Source organism: Nyctereutes procyonoides, unplaced genomic scaffold (genome assembly GCF_905146905.1).
Source record: "Nyctereutes procyonoides isolate TBG_1078 unplaced genomic scaffold, NYPRO_anot_genome, whole genome shotgun sequence".
Taxonomy (NCBI): domain Eukaryota; kingdom Metazoa; phylum Chordata; class Mammalia; order Carnivora; family Canidae; genus Nyctereutes; species Nyctereutes procyonoides.
The window spans coordinates 66,396,637-66,419,334 of NW_026575051.1; the positions used below are offsets into that span (position 1 = coordinate 66,396,637).

A 22,698-nucleotide genomic window follows, 5' to 3' on the forward strand; every position below is an offset into this window, starting at 1 on the left:
CCGGGGCTGCCCTAAATAACCTTTTTTTTAAAAAAGGAAAGAATGGTTTTGTCTACAAGTAGCAAAATAATCAACCAGTAGCAATGTCAGCAAGCAGGAGTCTATTTGTCTCACAGTAAAAAGCCCAGAGATAGGTACTTGCCGGGATTGGTTCTGCAGTTAAAGAGTTGGGGCTGACATCTCCGGTTCTCTTGGCCTTTCCTTCATGGCTCCAGCCTGTCTGCGTTCCAGACCGGATGAAGGGGTAGGGGCAAGACCACTGGCATTCTACTCTTGTCTCACTGCCCAGATGGTATCCCATGGCCACTATTGGCTGCAAAGGAGGCTGGGAAATTGAATGTTTTGCTTTTATAGTCTCTGTGGCACAGACAAGAAAGGAAAATGAGGGATCAGGTGTTCGGTGAGCTAACCTACAGAGTCTGCAGAGCTTTCAAATTATATTTTATCAAGCACTGTTTAAATATAGAAACAGCTGATAGATACATAATAATAAGTTGTTAGAAAATGTTGATATGAAAATCAGGCATACAGATCTCCACTGTCAGTAATTATACATCGTAGTTTTGGCCTTTCATTCTCTGTTGGAACCAATTCTAGTCTTTGAAGAACCTCTGTGCCTTCAATCAACTGCCTGTATAGGAGGAAAAAAATGGAAAATTTAGTCATAAATGTTCACATTAGCTTCCTTTCCTAAATCGAATCCTATCCTGTTTAGCTAAGGCTATTTCCTATAAATCACATTAACATCAGTTAACATCAGTCATAAGTATCATAAATAGCTCTAGATGTGTCCACTTTGCCATAGTTCCTCCACATCTGTTCTGGGACCCCCCTTTCAATCTGTCTCCTCATTACTGTTAGATCTCTTAAAAATGAAAATTTAAAAAAGAAATTGTAAGTCTGATCTCACCTCCCTGCTTAAAACACTTCAATAATTTCCCATTATTATGATAAAAGACCGAAAGTCTCCATCATGACCTGCCTTGGTGGCCTCCCCACCCCCTCCAGTGCTGTCCTGTGGCGCCCTCCCCTGGCTCTCTGCCCCAGTTGAACTGACTTGTACCTCAGTATCCCATGTTGGTGGCTTTCTTGCCATAGCTGTTTTGCTCCTGCCCCCCCCCCTTCCCCTTTGCTTCCCCACCTCCCGATCTTCCTTCAGATTTTAGCTCAGTCATCATTCCTCAGGGAAGTTTCCCAGACCCATCCCTGCTTATGTCAAGCTTCCCATTGTCTTTATAGGAATTATCAGGGTTATTTGAACATCTATTTATATGCTTCTTGGATTAATTTCTCCCGTGAGGACATCCTTCATGCTTTACTTAGTACTCAATGCCTAACACAGTGCCCGCCCCCATAGTAGGCACTTGATCAACGTCACTGAATATGTAAATAAAAGCTCAAAGCCATGCTTGTTTGGATCTCTGTAGACATTGCTGGCCAAGAGCTGGAACTCCCTGAGTGGAGCTAGACTCATATGATGGTTCTTTCAACTGAAAGAGAGACAGCCCTAAACATAGGACTGGTACCCTCAAACCAGTGTTTGAGTTGAGGCAGTGGCTGGGGGAAGCTGCAATTTCCATTTCATGAACTTTCATAGGGACATGACAGTGCTAACACTGGTCATGCTCTAGTCATGTCTTTGCCTCAGATTATCCCAATCAGAAACCATGACACAGAGCCCAACACAAGGTTGCTGAGGATGAAGAGCAAGAGGTCAATGGATAGATTCACCTCTGACCAAAGAGGATGTAGAGCCTGTTCTCTAGATTGGTTTCACAGATACTGAAGGAGCACCCCACTCTGTGCATCTCTCCACTCTGACAGGTGTTAGAACAGAAGATGCAAGTTTTTACAGTGTGTCAAGGAGGACAAAGAAACAGTATGATTTGGGTAATCAGGAGGTTTCTGACTGAAGCCTTGAACAGGATTTTGGCAGACTAAAGGGAGGCAGATAAGCAAAGGTCCAGAGGCTGTCTTGGGAGCAATGGAACTCTGGTCCCGCTGCAGTCCAGCTGCCATGGTGAGAGTTTCCAAATCTCCATTTCCAGCCTTTGCCCCCCTTGAATACCTCCTGATGGTACTCCAGAGTTGCCACCTGCCTCACGTGTGTAGGTGTCCTAATCTGAAGCATAACTTGTCCATCCTGAATTCATGAACTTCTGTCCCATATTCTCTGTCTTGGTGAATGGCTTCAACCACCCAACCAGTTCTAAAATCCTAGGAGTTTCTCTAGACCTTCTTCATTGCCCAGTACGGTAGCCACTGGCCACATGTGGGTATTTAAATTTAAAATTTAGTTCCTCCATTGTACCAGCCATATTTTGAGGGCCCGGTGGCCACATGTGGCTAGCAGCTAACATACTGGATAGCACAGATTGTAGTACATTTGCCTCACTGCAGAAGAGTCTGACATACCACTGCTTGATCCTCTTCCCATGATCTCCCCACCGCCATCTAAATAATCATGAGGTCTTGTTGAATCTACCTTCCAAGTGTCTCTTGAATTTTTCTTTTCCTTCTCTGTACTGCTGATGCCATGGACCAGGACTTCATTTATGGCACTACTACCATCCCTTCTTAACTGGCCTTTCCAATTTCATTTTCATCCTTTGCCAATTAATTAGTTACTTCTGCTTCAAAGAATTTTTTCAAAATGAGAACCTGGTCATGTTGTTTCCAGTTAGTTCCTTCGTGGCCTCCCATCCCCTTTGGGTGGGAGTTCCTACTTAGCAGCATGACACCTATAGACCTTTGGAACCTGGGCCTTGACCATCTCCTCTTCTCCATCCTCCTGTCTCTCCATTCACCTCCGGGGTACTAAGCTCTAGCCAGACCAAATGACTTGTAATTAAGAGGCTCTCCTTATTCCTTAAAGCCCCTCTGCAAAGGCTCTTCACTCTTCCTAAAATTTGATTTTACTCATTTTGATTTCAGTTTTCTCTGGCTAAATTCTACTTGAATTTCAATACTCACCTCACCTTCTCCTGAAGCTTTCTATGACCCTTTCCCCGTATGGAAGTCCCTCATAATGAAATTAATTCCCCCCACACCAGTGTCCCCAACATATACCCCTTCTACCTATGCATGTGTGAATGGAGAGCTTACAGGCTTGTGTTTTGATATTTCCCTGCGAAACTGCTGGGCAAAACTATGGGTTGATACAGTCTCCCCTGAAGGGCATTTCTAGTGTCATCCATCTGTAGGGGCAAGTTCATATATGAGAAACTAGGGGTCAAAAGGAGGATCTGTCTCTCTGTGGACCTTGCTAAACAGGTCTGGGATTCCAGAAGCTTGGATAAACGTGGGGATGCTCTGAGATGATAGGAAGAGACAGCATTAACACCAGAGGCAGCCCTACAGTGGGGAAGGACGGTACCCCTGAAAGAGTTACACTTTGTCAGAGTATCTGCTTGCCTTTTGTGGTATTGCCTTTCAGCTTATCCCTAGTGTTTCTTTAAGGTCTTGTTTAAATACTTCAGCCCAGACTCAGCTCTGATTTGGAGATTTAAAGGATCAGTTGATATCATACTTGGGCTAGAACAATAAAAGAGGTACAGTACCTCCCTAAAAACCAGTGTGGTGGTGACAATGAAATTGAGTGAGCAAGATCCCCCTGGAGGAAGATGAATCACATAGAAAATAATAATCATTAGAAGGAGACCACATCCTCCACTCCACTGCTATCCTCTAGGGATCTGTGTTTGCTTTTACTAGAGGAGTTGGATGGTATCTTCCCTCTCTCTCCTGTATCCCCAGTGTACTCTCTACAGAACTGGCATAGCCTATGTCTCACGGGCTTACAGTTGTTGGTTTCTAATACACTATAAGCTCCCTAAATAGGGCAGAAGTTGTGCCTATTTACTCTTTCCCCAGGACTGAGTGCCATGACTGGCATACACTAGGTGCTTAATAAAATACTGGTTCAATGAATGAGTCAGGAGGTTAACAGACGTGAAAGCTGGAAAAGATGTGGGGCCAGACAGTAAAGACCCTGAGTGCCACTGTAGATTTGAGGCTACATGCATCTGGGGGTGGAGGTGGTGAAGAAGGAGGCATTAAACATTTTAAGTAGTCATGTTTGTGTCTGAGAAAGGTACCTTTTGGAAGATATGAAGGATCACCAATCATGTGGTTAAGATGACAGGAAGATACTTAAATGATCCAAGAAATTGTGTGTTATTTGGATCTTAAAATAATTGAAGAATGCATTTTCAAAATCAAAATACGGTTTATTAGGATCAGGGAAAATAGAAGACAACACATCATTTTAGGTTATGCATCTATTAATATAAAACTGTCTTTTTAAAGAAATTTCCTTTGGATGAAAATACACTTTCTGCTTTTTCAGTCTAGAAATATCACTTGCATTATACTGTAGGGATAATTGTGGTTTAAATTAAAACTACTGTGAAATTTCTTCATGGGATGAAGAGTCAGTAATTACCCCAGTGGAGTGGCTGGAATAATTAATACTTATTTAGAAAAAAGAAAAATTCTAACACTGCATCATTTCAAGGAAGGCCAAGTAAGCTTCAACTCATATTCACTTCACTATTCAAACAGAGGCATAAACACTGGAATGATAAAGGGTACATTCATCTATTTTAGGTCCACATGCCTATAAGCAATTTTCTAATAATAATTTAACCTGAGTTATTTCCACATTTTAAATTGTTCAGTTAAAAAAGTTACTTGGAATTTGAATAGTTTTCATATATCTTTTCACAGTGTTAATAGGTACTTAATGGCTTCACCTCACTTATGCATCTAAATATATCTCTGTGATGAAGCACTACAGTATCATTCATAGTAAGAAAGATAGTATCCTCAAAAAAAAAAAAAAAAGAATGACAGTATCCTTGAGGCTGAAGATAGAAGGATGGATGGATGGATGGATAATCAAAACATTACAATGGCTGGGCCTTAATGCTTTATGTATTTTTTATAAATAGCAATCTTCTTATGAAATATTTGTTCTAAACGTTTGTCTATATTTGTATTATTTTTGCTTTAAAATTTTATCTTCAGTTACTCATAAACTATGTACCAAATCTTTTTGAACCACAGTTTTAAAAAAGATTTTATTATTTTAAAGCGTGAGAGCAGAGAAAGAGGGACAAGCAGACTCCACGGTGAGTGTGGAGCCCCACTTGAGGCTCAATCCCACAACCCTGAGATCATGACCTGAGCCAAAATCAAGAGTCAGGCACTTAACCAACTGAGTCACCCAGGTGCCCCAAACCACATTTATGTATATAAGCATTATATATAGACAAACTTACAATGCACATACCCAAAAGCCACATATTTTTTATCTAGATAGGGCGTTGGTTGCAGTGTGATGTAGAATTGTGACCCGTTGCTGTGACAGCCTTTGTTGGCCATTCCAAGAACTCCCCTTTTATTATGAGGAATTGAAAAGTTTTCATCTAAAAGAGACAGTAAATAGTAGGTCATTAATATATTTCTAAATTGTATTGTTTCATATTTCATTCAACTGGACTGTTAGAAAAGATAAGCTATAAGGTCTTAATTAGAACTATTTTGAACATTTGTCTACCTTTAGTTTATCATTACCTAAAAACAAGTGTGCTAAGGAAATTAACAATGTAAAAGGAAGTACGTTAATAATGTCAAAGGAAGTACACTGCTAAGAAAGATCAGCACATTTTCTTGAGCTGTTTTGGCACTAGTATTTCATTCAAACTACTGATGTGATCATTAGAAATACCCTCTTTGAGAGGGCTTTTGGATGTGACCCTTCCCCTCACAGCATCTCATACAGACCTCTGTGGTAGTCTATAGCACTGTGCCATTGTTTACATGGCTTTTCTTCTCTCGTGGGTACAGGCAGGGACCCTGTCTCAGTATAGCTTTATTCCTGGGGCCTCCTAGCACATTAACTGGCTGTATGTGTCCTTAAATATTGGTGACGAAAGGAAAGGAATTCATGCTTAGTTTTACTAGTCTTTAAATAAATATTAATCTCAAACCTTATATAGATTGACCAAGATTTTGTGGAAAGTGGATTTTTTTTCTTTTCTAGTGTAAGGGTAACAGAGAATTGTATGGTGGTGAATTAGGCTACGGTTTTCAGGAAGTGCTGTTTCTAGCATGAAGTAAGATTCACTTCCAAATTCAAAAACACAGAAGGAAGAGGTGGAAGAGGAGTTCACTAAAGTTTTCATTCAATAACTATATAAAATTCTGGAAATAATTGAAAGATATGAACATTAACTGTTAAGATTTAAGATTTATTTGAGTGAGAGAACATGAGAGAGTGCAAGCAGGGGGAACGGCAGAGGGAGAGGGAGAAGCAGACTCCCTACAGAGCAGGGAGCCAACCGGGGGTCCCATCCCAGGACCCCAAGATCATGACTTGAGCTGAAGGCAGATGCTTAATAGACTGAGCCACCCAGGTGCCCTTCATTCTGGTTTTGATTTGCATTTCCCCGATGATAAGTGATATTGAGCATCTTTTCATGTGTTTTCATGTGTTTGTGAGCCATCTGGATGGAAAAGTCTCTATTTATGTTTTCTACTCATTTCCTAACTAGATTGTTTCCTGGGTGTTGAGTTTAGTTGGTAAATGCAGTTGCTAAGTATTCTAAGTTTCAGAGCTAAACTAACTAAGTAATTAAGCCATATCTGTAGTAGTTACTTTTTGCTTGTTAAATTACAAACTGAGTATAAACCTCTGAAATCTTATGGAATGCAAATAAGGCATATAGACCCATTTTTATATAAATGAGTCTATATAATTACATTGATGCTCCATATTCATTTCAGGGGAATTAAGAAATAATCCATTAATTTTACAGAAAATTGCATGGCATAGAAGTCTGCCCAAAGCAAAGGTTCAGAGTTTTAACAAAATCATATTTGTCATTCATTGTTCTTAGATAATATGATAAATTTAAATTCTGTAAGCAATAGGAAAGAAAACTTTCAAAGCTTAATGAACTTTTAAAGTTAATATGTAGGTATTGGCAGCCCCTAACTTATAAAGTGTGTTTACCTCAAAAAATGTGTAAAAATTAAATAACTCTGTGAATGATCATTTTAACAGAATGTTGCTGTGGAACTTAAGGACCTGAGGCTTGTTGCTTCAAGACTGGCAGTGACGGCAGAGCAGAGGGGAATTGAATGTGCCACACCAGGTAAAGCCCTTGGGTAAAAGCCCACCTGTTCTTGCTCCTGGAAGGCATCCCTCTGGGGGGAGGGGGGGGGCTTTGCTGTGAATAACAAGTTGTGGTGACCCTTACCATATATACTCAGCATGAGCTGCAGCTACGACTGGGCTGTAGGAAACTCCTTCATAGCTCACTTGGGGAATGGAGTGGACCTCCAGCCATGCTGGAACATATTACTCACTTAAAGATGGGAACCAGTGCCATAACAGTGTTCTAAATAAAGTTCCGAGAGAAGCTTTTCTGAAAAGTAGATATCCAAATAATATTTTTACATTAATAGAGAAAATTTTTTTCACAAATAAGATGGAGAGTGAAGATCCTAGGTTTAATTCAACATTTGTTCATTTGAAGAATATGTTTTGAACACCTAGTGTATTCTGAGTGCTAAATACAGAACTTCAGACTTTTCCATTATATAACAAAAATGTACATTTAATGGGCTCACAATTTTTTTAGGACAGGGAAAAAAACTAATCCAGAAGTCTACCAACCCTCTCCACAGCCCCCCACCACTTTGTCTGTGAATGGGATAATTAACTATTCTAGACTATTTTAACTCTATCAGCAGCCCTGAATGGAAAGGACAAATTTTAACAACTGACAGAAAAATGTTTTGAAGTAGGAAGAACAAAAAACATCTTTTTATTGCTTGGCAAAAATTTTAAAATTTCGGTGCTGGCTAAACTAGCATAGCGTAATTAGTAATTTTATTTTTAGGTCATGTTAATTGAGGCATGGAAGGAAGTTTAAAAGCTATGGTAGGAGCTCAGAACTCTCTCATTACATTGTCAGTGACTCAGGAATTCCTGCCTCTGCCACTTACAATAAGATATGGAAGATATGAAATTGTAGTTACTGCTCTCTGGTTAAAACTGGCATCATTTATAACATACATTACGGGTAAAATGTAACTATTTGACATAAATATCTGAATTTATGTGCTGAAGAAAAGTAGTTTCTGAATTTGTTTAAAATAGAGCTCATTCTGGTGCTTATAAAGGAAGCAACTACAAGTCTGGGAAAACTGCCATGCATTCTCTCTGGTAAAAGTATAATCAAACAGTTTAGGACACTTCCATATAATCTGACCTGATTCCTGCAATATCAATTTTGTAAACCAACTGTTCTATTTTTACTGTCATATTTAAATAACAGCTATTCACTATTTATTATTATATAAAAGTACCTGAAAGTGTACTACTTAGCATATTTTAATTGTTGCTTTAATGAAACATTTATATATAAACATGTTGACTGTGTGTGTGACATTAGGAATGAATAGCCAGTATTCATGAACACTTGAGTGGATAAATACTTAGGGTGTATTTATAATATTGAACGCTAGTGACAATGTGAGAATTCTAGCCATAGACAACATGAATGAATTTCATAGGCAGTGATGAACAAAAGAAGCATGACACACAATGCTTACAGTAGGATTCCATTTGCATAAAATTCAAAAATAGGCAAAATTTATATTGTTTAGGGACATACACATGGGTGGTAAAACTATCAAGAAAAGCAAGGAAAAAAGTCAGGCTAGTGGTTACCTCTGAAGGAGTTATTGCTGAGGATGGACAAATAGAGTGCTTCTGGCATGCTGACAGTTTTTCTTTCTTGACAGGATGGTAATATGGGGGTTTGCATTATAATTATGTTTTAATTGTACATATGCACTTTCCATATATAAGTCTCACAATTAAAAAAAAAATAGCCCTTAAATGGCTACCCAGACCATACTATCTTCAGTTATTTAGTACTGACAGTACATCAGGCTCTGTGCCTTTTATTAATGAATGCTTTCATTTAAAGTCAAGGAGGTTTAAGAATTAGACAGATGGATACTAAGTGCTATATTTGTCAATTAGGGCACAAGCTAATATTAAGAAACTTGTTTCTTAATGTAACAAGGATAATACAGTATTTTAAAATATATTCCTTTTTTCTTTTGCTTTTTGTATAAATGACATTTTCTCTAGTCAGCCCAAACCACCTAGTCGCCTTCCCTCAGCCAGTGGGAAGAATTAAGGGTATTATGCAAGGAGGAAAAAAGGGCTAATATTCAGTTTCTAACATTCAGCATAGGATGTGGGAAGACAATTTAAAAAGTGGTTTAAAACAGCAAAATGGGAGGGCACTTGACGGGATGAGCACTGGGTGTTATACTGTATGTTGGCAAATCGAACTTCAATTAAAAAAAATATGTGTGTGTGTGTATATATATATATAAAATGGCAAAATAGACTTTCTTCAAGTTAAAAAAAAGATTAACCAATTTATAAAACAATCATCAATTAAATTATTACATTCTTTTAAATTTATTGGGCTCAGCTTAATAAAAATGACTTTTGTGGTTGTAGTTGTTTTTGGCAAGGAAGGCCCAAGTTTCAATTCTGCAGCTCTTAGTCATAGGGCTCAATGAGAGAGACGTGAAGGAAGGACCGGCTGACCGATGTATACACCTCCACGGTGGCAGGGGGCGAGGGGTGGTGGTGGTGGTGGTGTGAAAGACAGAGAACAACTCCTTTGCTGTTCCAAGCAGTCACTCATCTTTCCTTTGGGGCATCTCTCCTTTTCATTTGATGGGTTACTGAATTTCTAATTCTGTAGGTGCAGACATCCTGAGTAATGGAGGCTTCCCTAAACACTGGGCCAGGCACCAGAGGACAGTCATCTCCATTCAGAGACTAACTCTCCCCAAGAGTGTAAAGATAGGACTGAGAGATAATCACCCGAAGTGCAGGGCTGTCCAGGGGGCAGGTATGTCTCCTGCTGGGCAGAAACCCAAGTTGTCTGAGACTGTGCCTCCAGACAGGAGTGCTGACAGTGGCCATGGGGTGGACAGGTGGGATAGATTCTCATCAGGGATAAAGCCTATCAGGAAAGCGTTCAGGAACATCCCTTCCCCATCTGTATGTTTTATTTTAAGACCCAGCCAAAGCTGCTCTGGGCCACTGCCCCCAACTCTCCCAGGCAGCTGTTGGTTTTTTTCCCACAGTGTTCAGTTTTTCCTCTGCAACTGCCACTGGCCCTGTGCCTGTAACTAATCTGTTTAAATATCTGTCTGCACCAGACCTAAAATCCTTGAGGCCGGAAGTTTGGTCACATCATCTTTGTTTCCTGAGATCCTAGCCCCATGTAGGCACCTAAGAGTTGCATGTTTTATTAATGAATGAATAAATAAATTGCGTCATTTGCATGGTTTCACTTGATAAAGCTGGCTCTACATGCATGTAGAAGGAAATTGGCTTTTCCTTTTCTCTTCACTTTGGTATTGGTTCAATATTACTTTTTTAAAAATCTTTTCATTGCATTAAAAAAAGACACAAAAGCCATAGAAAACTAATGTATAGGGCAGCCTGGGTGGCTTAGCGGTTTAGTGCCACCTTCAGCCCAGTGTGTGGTCCTGGGAGACCTGGGATCAAGTCCCATGTCAGGCTCCTTGCATGGAGCCTGCTTCTCCCTCTGCCTGTGTCTCTGCCTCTCTCTGTGTGTGTGTGTGTGTCTCTCATGAATAAATCTTTTTTTTAAAAAAAGAAAACTAATATATAGTTAAAGTTATTATTAGTTACTATAAGGGAAGCACCCTTTCCATCCCTACTCAGGCTAGCTTTCCCCAAAGTGCCTTGTCTGGTTCAAAAATAACCACTCCTCTGATTTTTAAATGCTCTCATATTTAGTGTTTCCTTATACAGTTGACCTTAGAACAGCACTGCTTTGATCTGAGGGGAGTGGGGGTCACCACTTCATAATATGGAGGTTTCTCAATAAGTACAGTATAAAACTGTAAATGTATTTTCTCTTATGATTTTCTTAACATTTTCTTTAGCTTATTTCATTGTGAGACTATGGTATAATACACACAACATGCAAAATACGTGTTGATCAACTGTTTATGTTTTTGATAAGCCTTCAGGTCAACCATGTTAATAGTCCATAAAATATTAGTAGCTACTAAGTAATATAGTTTAGTCTATGCCATTTTAAAAGACTTGTTAGGCCTTTTTAAGTCTCTTACTCTTCAAGTTCTGCCTCTGGCCCTTGACTTACTTTTATCTGATTATAAACCTAAGCTATTTCACCTCTAGAATTTCTCCCAGTCAGAAGTTTGCTGATTGCACCTGCATGGGACACTTCGGCATGGTTCTCTATTCTCTGTCCTTTTGCCTCTAATACCTGTGTTGAAAAGGCAAATGAGTTTCAACTTGATTGACAAGTTAGGGAACAACCGAGCATCATGAATCTCACCTGAGTTTATGTGCAATTTCTAGGAGAAACACCAGGTAAGTGTAGAAACCCTGCCGAACCTTGCGAACTACATAGGAATGCGCACACCCCTCCAACATCGGCCACAGGGCACCACACTGTGAGCTGCGTCCACCCATGTCTGATGTTACAACTTGCCTCCGATTTCAGAGAACCCGCCTTCCACCACTTCACAGTCATTCACTAGCCGCAGCTCTTTCCACGCCACCTCCACAAACGTCAGGGAGCTTTCAAGGTAGAGTGCCATATCTATTATAGTATTTATGTGTTTCTTGACCATAAAGTATATGTTAAACTATTACTGTTGCATCAGGTTACTCCTTATTTTAATGTGTCACTAAGAAAGGGTTTTTGGTACCTCACTTTTGTCATAAGTCCTGTAGCTTTTATTGCAGGATTTTGCACAGTGCAGAGATCTTTAAGACCATATTACGTCAGAACTAGTTGTATTTCCTTCAGATTGGCAGCTGGGCCCAGAGGCCTAATCAGACTCATGTTCTATCCCTTAGGTGATGCATTCTTTCCACAGAAGGCTCATAATGTCTGGTTGTGTCTGTTTTTGTGAAGTTAGCAGATACTAGATCCATTATTTCACTGGGGGCAGCAAAGTGGTGCTATTCTAACTTTGTTATTTCCTTCTCATTTATCTACTGGATACTTTTATAACTAGCAATTTTCTCTTATCTATAGTACAGTTCATATAGGAAAAAAAATCTTATCAGTTTTTAAGATAATTTATTTCCCATCATTCCCCCAAAGACAAGCTATTAGACTTTATTTTATAATATGTCATTAGGAACTCATGGATTGAAAACATTTGTTGGGTTTCAATTATTTGTGGTTACTATTCTTTTTGAAGTTCAAATCTTTGGCCAGTGAGAGCCCTTTCAAATTGTCTCCCAAGGCCTTTGATATGACCCTGGTATATCTTTTTTTTTTTTTTTTTTTAAGATTTTACTTATTTATTCATGAGATACACACACAGAGAGAGAGGGAGGGAGCCAGAGGCAGGACTCAATCCCAGGACCCTGGGATCAGGACCTAAGCTGAAGGCAGATACTCAATCACTGAGCCACCCAGGCGTCCCAACCATGGTAAATCTTTAATAGCTTTCTTGCTATCTGGTAATAGCATGACTGAACATGAAGTTCCAGGCTCATTTTGTAATTTCCTGTCCCGGAACTAAAATCTGCCATTTCTCCCAGGAGCCCTGGTATCTTTAAGTGAGAAATGAGATTTCAGAACAACAATCTTAATGCTAGGAGTGTGTGATGCCACTAGGTGGTTGTTGTAGACCAAATCAGTGGATAGAGCTATATATGTAGGTATGATACTTTGTGAGTTTAAACTGATATATCCAATACAGGATATTTTACTTATTAGCCTCTGTCATATTTCATTTGTATCTCCCTTCTTTCTGCATTGCAAATCATGATTCTCAAGAACACATAAAATGAATTTAGAATATCCTATAATTACTTTTTCCATATTACATATACAGCAGTCTCAAAATAACAATATTAGTTGTTATCACTACTGAAAATAGTTAAAAGTTTTTGCATATATTCTCCCTATTTTCTTCCAGTTTTAAAGAGGCAGGCTAAAGACAGAGTCATTACATATCATACTCTCACGCTTTATCCCTCGTTAAATTTTAGTTTCGCAAGTCATTCTGTGATTAATGCTTATCACCAATCCTTATGTCAAGGTCTCTCTCATAATTTGTGTGAAATTCCTCAGGATCAAGAAGGGCTTGTGGCAACATTATTCCCTAAAGTTTTCCATATTGAAAAGTCTATGTGCCCCTCATAATTCTGACTGAGTTTGGCTGAATATAAAAATTCTTAGCTCATGGGTAGCACAGGTGGCTCAGCGGTTTGGCACTGCCTTCAGCCCAGGGTGTGATCCTAGAGACTCGGGATCCTTGCATGGAGCCTGCTTCTCTCTCTGTGTGTGCCTCTTATGACTAAATAAATAAAATCTTTAAAAATATATATATTCTTAGCTCACAAACAAAAAAAAATTATTAGCTCACGTTTCCTTTCCTTGAGCATCTTAAATGTATTACTCCATCTTCTGGTGGCATGATAATATGATGTCAGAGAATACGATGATAACCTACTTTTCTTTCCCTTATAAATCACTTGTTCTTTTCGCCTACTGGCCAAAGAATTTTTACTTTTTCTTAACTGTCCAATAATGCTGCTAAAATATGTCTTAGTGTTGGTTGCCCTGGTTTAATCTTATTAAATGGCATTTTTCTCTTTCAATAAGTATAAGGTTTTTATACATATATTTTTACTTGAGATATAAATATATGATAATACACATTTATCGTAAATGTTCAGTTTGATGCATTTTGACAATTGTGTGTAGCTGTGTAACCACCATGAAAAACAAAACTAGAACATCAAGTACTTTTTATTTTATTTTTAAAATTCTTTATTTATTCATGAGAGACACCGAGAGAGAGAGACAGAGACACAGACAGAGGGAGAAGCAGGCTCCATGCAGGGAGCCTGACGTGGGACTCAATCCTGGGTCTCTAGGATCACACCCTGGGCTGAAGGCAGGCGCTAAACCACTGAGCTGAGCCACCGGGGCTGCCCCATCAAGTCCTTTTTAAATTCAGGACAGTGTTTTCACTCTTAGTTCTTAGTATTTGTTTCATTCCCTTGCATTCATTTAATCCTTTGGACACCTGTCCATATGTTGGATCTTCTCTTTCCAGCTATTTGTCACTTTCTTATAAATCCTTTTTAACTTTCTTCATTTCTTCTTGGTTTAAAAAAATTCCCTCCTTCCACCTTTGACTTCTTTTAAGACTTAGATTATCTGTCATGTTTATTTGATCCATGTTCCTTCTAATTTATTTCTGAAGTGTTCTTTTACTGCTAATTCTTCCCTAGTTCTGTAACCACAAGTCTGTTTTTCTAATTCTGATTTATGAGTTCTTTCCTGTCTTATATTTTCAATGGCTTCTGGCTCAATCTGAAATTTGTACAGTTTTAATCTGTTTTGTGAGCATGTCTTTCTAGTGTACTTTCATTATCTGTAGTAATGTTACTCTGCTCCTTATTCTCTTTTACTACATCTGATAACCATGAAACTTTTTGTGGCTTGTTTTTATGTAAAATTAGTTTTCCTATATGTTTAGAAGGGTGTGTGGCTTTAGAAGGGAGATAGCTTTCCTGATTTCACAAAGCTCCCTCTTGTGCTGTTTTCATGTAGTGTTCAACAACGTGGCAACTTGCTTTCTGAGATTTCTTGGGTCTGTCCTCATTCCTTCTTTGTCACCGTTGCCTTATATTCTGCATAACTTTGAATCCATTCACAGTAACACCTCCTCATTGTGGACCTGTCCTGGAAACCCTTTCAGATCAATTTTAAGAGTCCAGAGAGGTTAGGCTGCTCTGGCTTCTCAAACCATACTAGGGACCCCTTGCACTCACCCACTGTTGGCCATTTTGGGGTGCTGTTATTCTCAAGGCCATCAGATGTGCTGCTTTCTCCCACAGAGATGCTGACACCATGCAGATTTCATGGCTGTAGGTAATTTGTCCTCATCTGTTTGTATTGAGAATTCATTTAGATACCTTGTCACCCAGTTTTGTTGTAAATGTTATCCATGGGTTTTTAGTTTTTCTATCTACTTGTATGATCTGTTTTCATATTGGAATTTCAAAAAATTTAAAAACTATGCCATCACCACTACCCCATCTTCTCAGGATCCCCAATACCAGTCTTAATGGGATGATTATCAAAGTACTAAATTCTGGGTACGAGCATGGCAAATTACAAGCCTTAAAAATACAAATACAAATTATGCTAAACATCATCTTATTTGGAGTTATGAATTGTCCAGTCTTGATAGATTTGAATTACCAGCTGATATGTGACTGACAGAATGTAAAGTACATACCTTCAAATGTTGGTCCATAAATCGACTCTCCGTCATCTCCTTTTCCATATGCTATATCTGAGAAAGAACAATAAACAAACATTAGAATTTTGTTTAGAGACTAAAAAAGAGTATAGTAATGGTCAGGGGGAAAAGCTTTAAATTATGATTCCACTTATACCTAAGATACATAATTGTTTAATATCTAAACCATTAAGATATTACCATAATGATTTCACTTGTATTTTGTAAGCACTTTAACATTCATGATCCCATTTTTCCCCCTGATCATAACTCTTTGAAGTAGGCTAAATTGAAGTCGGCTAAATTATAGTGCCAAACCTTTGAAATGATGAAGTATTATGTTATAATTGTGATCACAATTTAAAGGAAGCATGTTCATATAAATCCTTCTTGCTTCACAAATTATCCCATAGTCCACCTTGCTTTTTGGGAAAATGGAAAGATCAAACTGGGAGAATGAAATAGGAACGTGAGGCCTTTTTAGAGAAGGAATAAAAATAGATGCACTAAAAAGAATAAACGTTCAAATTTTCATTTCTTGGAATCCTAGAGAGATAATTCATTTATTTAGCCAGTTATTTTGGAAAGGAAGTTCCTTTAAAATGTTAGAAGGTGGTGGTTGTTTTTTTTTTTTTAAGTATTTGTCATGTCCCATTTTGCATTATATGCCTTATAAAAATATTCAGGCTCAGGCAATGCTCCTACTGTAAACATCCTCCATGCACAAGTTACTTTTTCTCTATCTACAGCTAAAAGGGAAACCCAGCTGACTATTGGAAATAGCGGACTCTAGTGGAAATAAGGGTCTCTAAGCTCTGCACCCCCCAGCCTCCCCATCAGCACCTCTTTACTTCTTCCCCTCTCATTCACCCTCCTCGAGTACAGTGTACAATACATCTCTGTTGAAAGGCTGTGCCTTTTTAACGCAGTGTGAGTGATATACCTGTAATAAAAGCACACTGTTTTAAAGAAATCAGATGCAACAGCAAGCATGTGGAGAGAATTTATTCAGGACTGGCAAGTAGCATTTAAATTCCATTCACAGACTGGTTCAGAAGTTAATCATTAAGCCTGCAGTCTTCAACCCTACTCCACCTGATATCCCCCTGGGCCCTCAGCAGCTCTCAGGAGCATACTGCAGGGGCTGAAGGCTAAATCCAGCAATGGGGATGTCGAAGGTCCTCCAGCACCAATTCCTTAAGATCCTAGAGTTTGCTTTGCTCAGACAAATCTGCCTGTGATTTGCAACTTCTACTGACTAACTCACTTCAGTGTTCATGACACTCCTTTGCCCTGTCTCTCCAACACCCACCATTCCTCTTGCCATTTGCTTCACATCTCCCAGGTAAATATTTTATATTGACACCATTTCCATCAGTACTTGAATTCAGCCATATATATATATATATATATATATATATATATATATATATATGATACTATTTCTGTACTTCTGGCAACAAACTACACAATGCAGAGTAGTGGTTCAAAGTAGACTTTAAAATCAGACGAGTCTGATTTTAATTTTGATGTTAGTTCCCTTTCCCAAGGTGTTTCCTCATCTGTATAGGCAGGAATAATGGTAAGTGCATCCCAGGTAATTCTGAGAATTAAACAAAATCATGTTCTACCGACAGCACTTAGCGCATTGCCTGGAAGAGCATAATGCTCGTTCACTGGTGGCCATGGTCATGCAGCATTGCATGCTTATGGAAGACATCTTCTCGTTACCACCTTCTTCACCATCATTATATTGATGATGATTGACAAAATGTATTAAACTCTATCTCATGAGTTCCTTCAGAAGTCAGTGGGCCTTGTGGGAGCCACAAAAAGAAAATCTCACCAAACTGGCTTCACGACTTGGTATCTTCTTTCATTTTGTGCTTTAGAAGTGAGCAGAATGTATGTTTCCTGTTTATCTGTTTATTTGTTCATCCTTTCAAAGATATTTTTTAAGCACTCACTGTATACCAGACACCGTTCAGTGAACAAAATAAATAAAATCCTCTACCCTCATGGAAATTATTTATAGTCTAATGAAGAGAAACAGACACTAAACAAACTCTCTAGGAAATAAGTAATAGTATTTCCAGTGATGAAAAGTGCTATGAAGAAAAAAATAAAAGATTTTATTTTAAAAATAAAAATAAGGGGCTAGGAGAAGCAGCAGGGAAGGGAGTGAAGAGACTATCCTGTGTGGATAGGAAAGTGGCAGTTTTAAATAAGATGGTTGGGTAAATCTTGCTGAGATGAACTTGGCCAAAATCCAAAACAGATTAGAGGCTGAAGCAAGGGATATCTGAGGCATAGCTGGGTGGGGTGTGTTCCAGGCAGAAAGAAACAACAAAAGACGCCAAGCACATGTATGTTTGATGTTCTTAGGAAACAGCAAGTAGGCCAGTGTGTGGAGGAGAGTGAGAGGAGATGTCAGAGGATGAAGGGAAGCTGGGGGTATTATAGACCATGTAGGCCCCGCTGGTCCCATCAGGAAAGCAGTGGTGTTGGGAAGCAGTTTCAAGCACAGTGGAAAACCACATTTAGCACCCATATTCCAAAATTCTCCCCACAGCCTGGTGGGAGTCTGATATCTGAAAGGAAAACGTTTATAGAACTTGGTACTTCCAGTATACCATGTCACTGAATCCTCACTACATCCTATGATGTTATAATTTCCCCCATTTTATGATTAAGAAACTGATTCAGAGATACTAAGTGCCTAAGTACTAAGTGGTACAACTTGTGTTTATCATTTCAATTTGAATCTATAGTAATCAGCATTTTTTTTTTCCCAACTGCCCTTAACATTGCTGCCTCATTATTTGGAATCATGACCCAAGATCTGTGCATTTTACTGTTTGGAATTTTTATTTCAAATAGTAAACAAACAAGTAATGTCACCTACTTTTCACAAATCTTAGTCTGGGGCTCTGGAAGGAGAGGTGTACCTCTACCCAAAAACCAAAAATAAAACAAAAAAGAACATAGCTGAGAGCCCACCACACAATAGTCAACACTGAACTAAGTTTCAGGAGACCCTGATACTGGCCCCCTTGAGGATGGTTTTATACCAACAAATACTTGAAAACAATCTAAATGTTCACCTATGGAGAATTACAGTTGGCCTTTGAACAATGCAGGGGTTAGTGATGCCAACCCCTGCACAGTTGAAAACCCCCATATAACTTTTGACTTACCCCCCCGCCCCAATTTAACTATTAATAGTGTACAGTTGACTAGAAGCCTTACTGGTAACATAAACAGTATGAATGTTTTGTATATTATATGCTATATTCTTACAATAAAGGAAGCTAGAGAAAAGAAAATGTTATTTAGAAATCATAAGGAAGGGGCACCTGCATGGCACAGACGGTTAAGCATCTAACTTTTGGTTTTGATTCAGGTCGTGATCTTAGGGTCATGAAACTGAGCCCCATGTGGGGTTCCACGCTCAGTGTGGAGTCTGCTTAAGACTCTCTCCCCATCTCCTTCTGCCCCTACCCCACCTATGCGCAGTCTCACTCTCTCTCAAATAAACCTTTAAAAGAAAAAATACATTTCCTCTACTGTACTGTAAAAAAAATGTGTATAAATGGACCCCCAGAGTTCAGACTCCTTATTGTTCAAGGGCCAACTGTAAATTGGTACAGCAATATGAAAAACTAGGTGGACCCTAAAAAATTGTATATGTTTATCGACATAGGAAGATACATACCATATGTGTATGTGAAGTAGGAAATAATAAGGTTAGATAACACTATGGGTGCTATCTCAGTTTGTGGAGACACTGAGGGAAAAATAGTTGTTTTTCATACAAATGCTTGGATTAAATCTACATTTTTTTCATCAGCCTCAGAACATTCCAGATTGTAGAAAAATATTTAAGCATTATTAATTTCAGCTTCTGCATATTTCATCAGGTTCAAGCAAATCTTACACTCTAAGCCAATTATTTTTAAATTACTGTCTGATTATTCCCTATGGGCTTCTTCCCAAAAGGCCTTCAAAATTTAATTTTGTGCTGTTAGGAGAGACCTAGTCTGTGTGAAGTCAAAGGATTGACCTGAAAAGAGAGCAAAAATGGAGATCAAAATGCTTTAGCTCTTTTACTTTGTAACAATGTAACATCTTTGGTGAGAAATAAGTTGTTTTCCATATATTCATTCTATTTTAAAATTCCTACCTTTAGAATGTCTCTTAAAAGCACTGGATTTTTTAGGTACTCCTATTTTTTTAGGTGAGCATTTTTTTTTTTTTTAAGAGAGGGAGCGGGGTGGGGCAGCAGGAGAGGAAGAGAATCTTAAGTAGACTCCACACTAGGCATGGAGCCCAACATGGGTGTTTATTTCAAAATCTAGGACATTTCTAAAAAGAGTATGAATATCTTAATCCTTTGGCCATATAACATATCCTTTCAACATATATAATATCTAATATTAAATACATCTAATTCTATGTGCATTTCACAAAGGTAGACAACATTTGGGATATTCTGATTTGATGCTATAATTAAGTTGTATTTAAGATTTTAAACTTACCTCCTCCTTGTATCCAACCATTTGGTACTACTCGATGAATAACTGAACCTATGTAATGTAGCTTGATGCCACTTTGAGAATACCCCGCTTTTCCTGTGCATAAGACCTGAAAGTTTCTACACGTTTTGGGACATGCGTCAGAGTATAGCTACAAATAAAAAGGATTCAAAGATTAAATATTTAATATTTTGACAGTTACAGATTCCTACTTCCACTTCCCACATATCAAAAAAATAAATAAATAATAGAAATAAATAAGAACAGCAAAAAACCTCTTACCTCAAAAATCAGTCTTCCAATTGGATGAAAATCAATAGAAATGTCCAAGAACACAAAATCATGCTATTAAAATAGGGAGAAAAAGATAATGCAGGTCAGTATCTTGGAAGAGAGTTTTATTTTTTTCATTTTTTTTTATTTTTGGAAGATAGTTTTAGAAGTCACCCAAAATACAGGAGAATAATGTTTTCAGTGATAAGATTTTGAAATCATTAACAGTGGATAATGTTAACAGCAAATTTAAAAGACTGAAAAGAAAAAAAAAGGACTGAAAAGTTTGTTTCATTTTCTTATATCAAGTCTTTACAACCTATTTGAATAACATACTTTTTAAAAACCCTTTATTAGCCAAGCTTTGAATAACCTTAACATGTCACACCAGGGAGAGATCACATGGCCTAGATGTCCCCTACACTGCAAGCTAGGTGTGGAGAGGAGCACTGGTTGGTGCCTTTGGGAAAAGAAACAGACTGGGAATTTTCTGTCCTGTGTAAATTTGGGAAATATCCAACCTGAATGCCATGGATTTGGTTACCGCATGTTTTGGATTTTGACAGACATGAAGATTAGCTACCCAGAGCCAGGCCATGTCCTTTCTGAGTCGGGAAACAAGGAGACCATATCCATAGGAGGTATGGGACCAGGGGAAGAGAATATGCTGTGCTTTCGTGTTATTTCAACCATGCTCTCCGGCTCCCAGGTGCCCCCAGCTCTTGTTTTCAGCTGGCATCCTTTCTGGTAGAGACAGCTAACATTTGTGTGACCTCGTGTAGCTTCACAAGGAGGCATCCAAAATGAAAACACAGTCTCCATCATGGTAGCATTCATTTAAGGAGCAGAGCACATCTAATGGGTTACATTTCAGATCTTGGACACCATTCTCAAACATAGAGATGCCATCGGATTTAACAAGCTATCTAACTTGCCCTGCCCTGTTTCTTAAGAATCTAGGAAACATAAATGAAATCACTTTTACGGTATCACTGTCACTACTTTCTATCACTTGAGCCTTTTTTTTTTTTAATTAAAAGACTGGAATAATATTACATTATTTGGCATCCAGGAATGAAGTACTATATCCATAGTAATTATGATGGACTTTTTTGTGCCTCTCGGCTTCTGTACCACAAGTCCTGAATTAAAAAAGAATATTTTAGCTTTATTATAAAGGTACAACATAGTAAACTTCACAGGCTTGGGCAGAAAAAGAGGATACGCTAGAAATCACGATTCATTTATGAAATGGTTAAGTCCCTTCAGGCATCATTGAACTTCCCTCTGTGTCCATATATTATCTTTGTGCAGTTGTCAGTAGATAATTATAACAATTCTAATGAAAAACACAACACAAGGTCATGTCACTTAGTAGCCAAACATTTAAACAGAATTGTCTGATATATCATTCCAACCCAGAAGTAAACAAGTCCCTGCAGCAAGAAAAAATCTAGCCTCTGCACAAAAAAATGTAAGGATTTTCTCTGGAATCTGGGTCCTCCCTCTCCACTGCCATTAATTCAGGCTGTCATCATCTCTAGCCCACATTATTCTGGCAGTGTTCCAAGTGGTCCCCTTGCCACCAAGCTCTTCCCACTCCACCCTGTTCTTGCACAGCCCTAAAACTTCTTCCAAAAAAGCAAAGATTATGTCGTACTCTTCATGAAAAAGTTCTGTTGGCTCAGCTTCCTTCTAGAAAAAAATCTAACTCCTTAGTTCAGAATGGACTTAAGTTCAGCCTTTCTTAGTGGATCTGTTTGGGGTTTTTCCCCTTTCTTAACATCTGGAGATGTTTCTAATTTGGGGAACTCCCTACTTGACCCACCACCCTCTAAAGACACTAAGGGGGGGCCGGATTCTCCCTCTCGCCGATCTGAGAGCCAGGGTGTGTGGGCATATGACTTGGGCTGATTAGTGAGGTGCACCCACCGGGGGCCTTGGATCTCCAGGGAGTGATGCAGACATCAGTTGAGAAGTTAATTCTCTAAGCCTGGGCCAGCAGGCACCCACCGCAGCATCCTAACTGCACATTCCTGGGACCTGACCCTGGCCACCATTTCAGGCTGCCAGGCCTTCCTTGGTTCCCACCTGCTTTCCAAAAGCTGGTTCCCCAACTTTCCAGTCAATTGTGAGGTTACTAGTATCCTTTCAATGCATACCTTTTCTCAAGGTAATCAGGGTAGCATGGTATTGTTGGGACTGTAACTCTCATTTTTCCAGCCTCATTTCCTATTAATTCTGGCCTCCTTGATGTGTCCCCTGCCATTCCCTGAATACACGATGTACTTATAGGCTCTTGTCCTTTTGGAAATTAACTACTGTGAACATTACATTCCTCCGCATACCCTCAGAGTTTCTAATATTTTCCAACTGCATGGTTGATTCAACCAGACATTCACTGAGCTCGTACTACGTTTCAGATTGTGTTCAAGGCAGTAACAGTTAAATGAAGATAAAGGAAGCAAGGTCTTTGCCTTTTTACAGCTCAAATCCTAGCACTGGG

General features: G+C 38.7%; 1 protein-coding gene across 6 annotated transcripts in view; it reads right to left on the bottom strand.

Moving 5' to 3' along the window:
* Positions 1 to 424: 424 nt before the first annotated feature.
* Positions 425 to 22,698, bottom strand: part of PPIL6 (peptidylprolyl isomerase like 6) — a 30,593-nt gene continuing 8,319 nt past the window's right edge. For 2 of the 6 annotated variants that reach the window (XM_055330110.1, XM_055330105.1), the window contains 5 exons: positions 20,202 to 20,264; positions 19,923 to 20,070; positions 15,382 to 15,438; positions 5,294 to 5,429; positions 425 to 631 (listed from right to left, as the gene is read on the bottom strand). In XM_055330110.1, coding sequence (XP_055186085.1) covers positions 520 to 631; positions 5,294 to 5,429; positions 15,382 to 15,438; positions 19,923 to 20,070; positions 20,202 to 20,264 — 516 coding nt within the window. In that variant the 3' untranslated portion in view covers positions 425 to 519. Of the gene's footprint in view, positions 632 to 5,282; positions 5,430 to 13,935; positions 14,818 to 14,911; positions 15,027 to 15,381; positions 15,439 to 19,922; positions 20,071 to 20,201; positions 20,265 to 22,698 lie in introns of those variants that run through there. The other 4 variants (XM_055330107.1, XM_055330108.1, XM_055330109.1 and 1 more) reach the window with 4 other exon arrangements.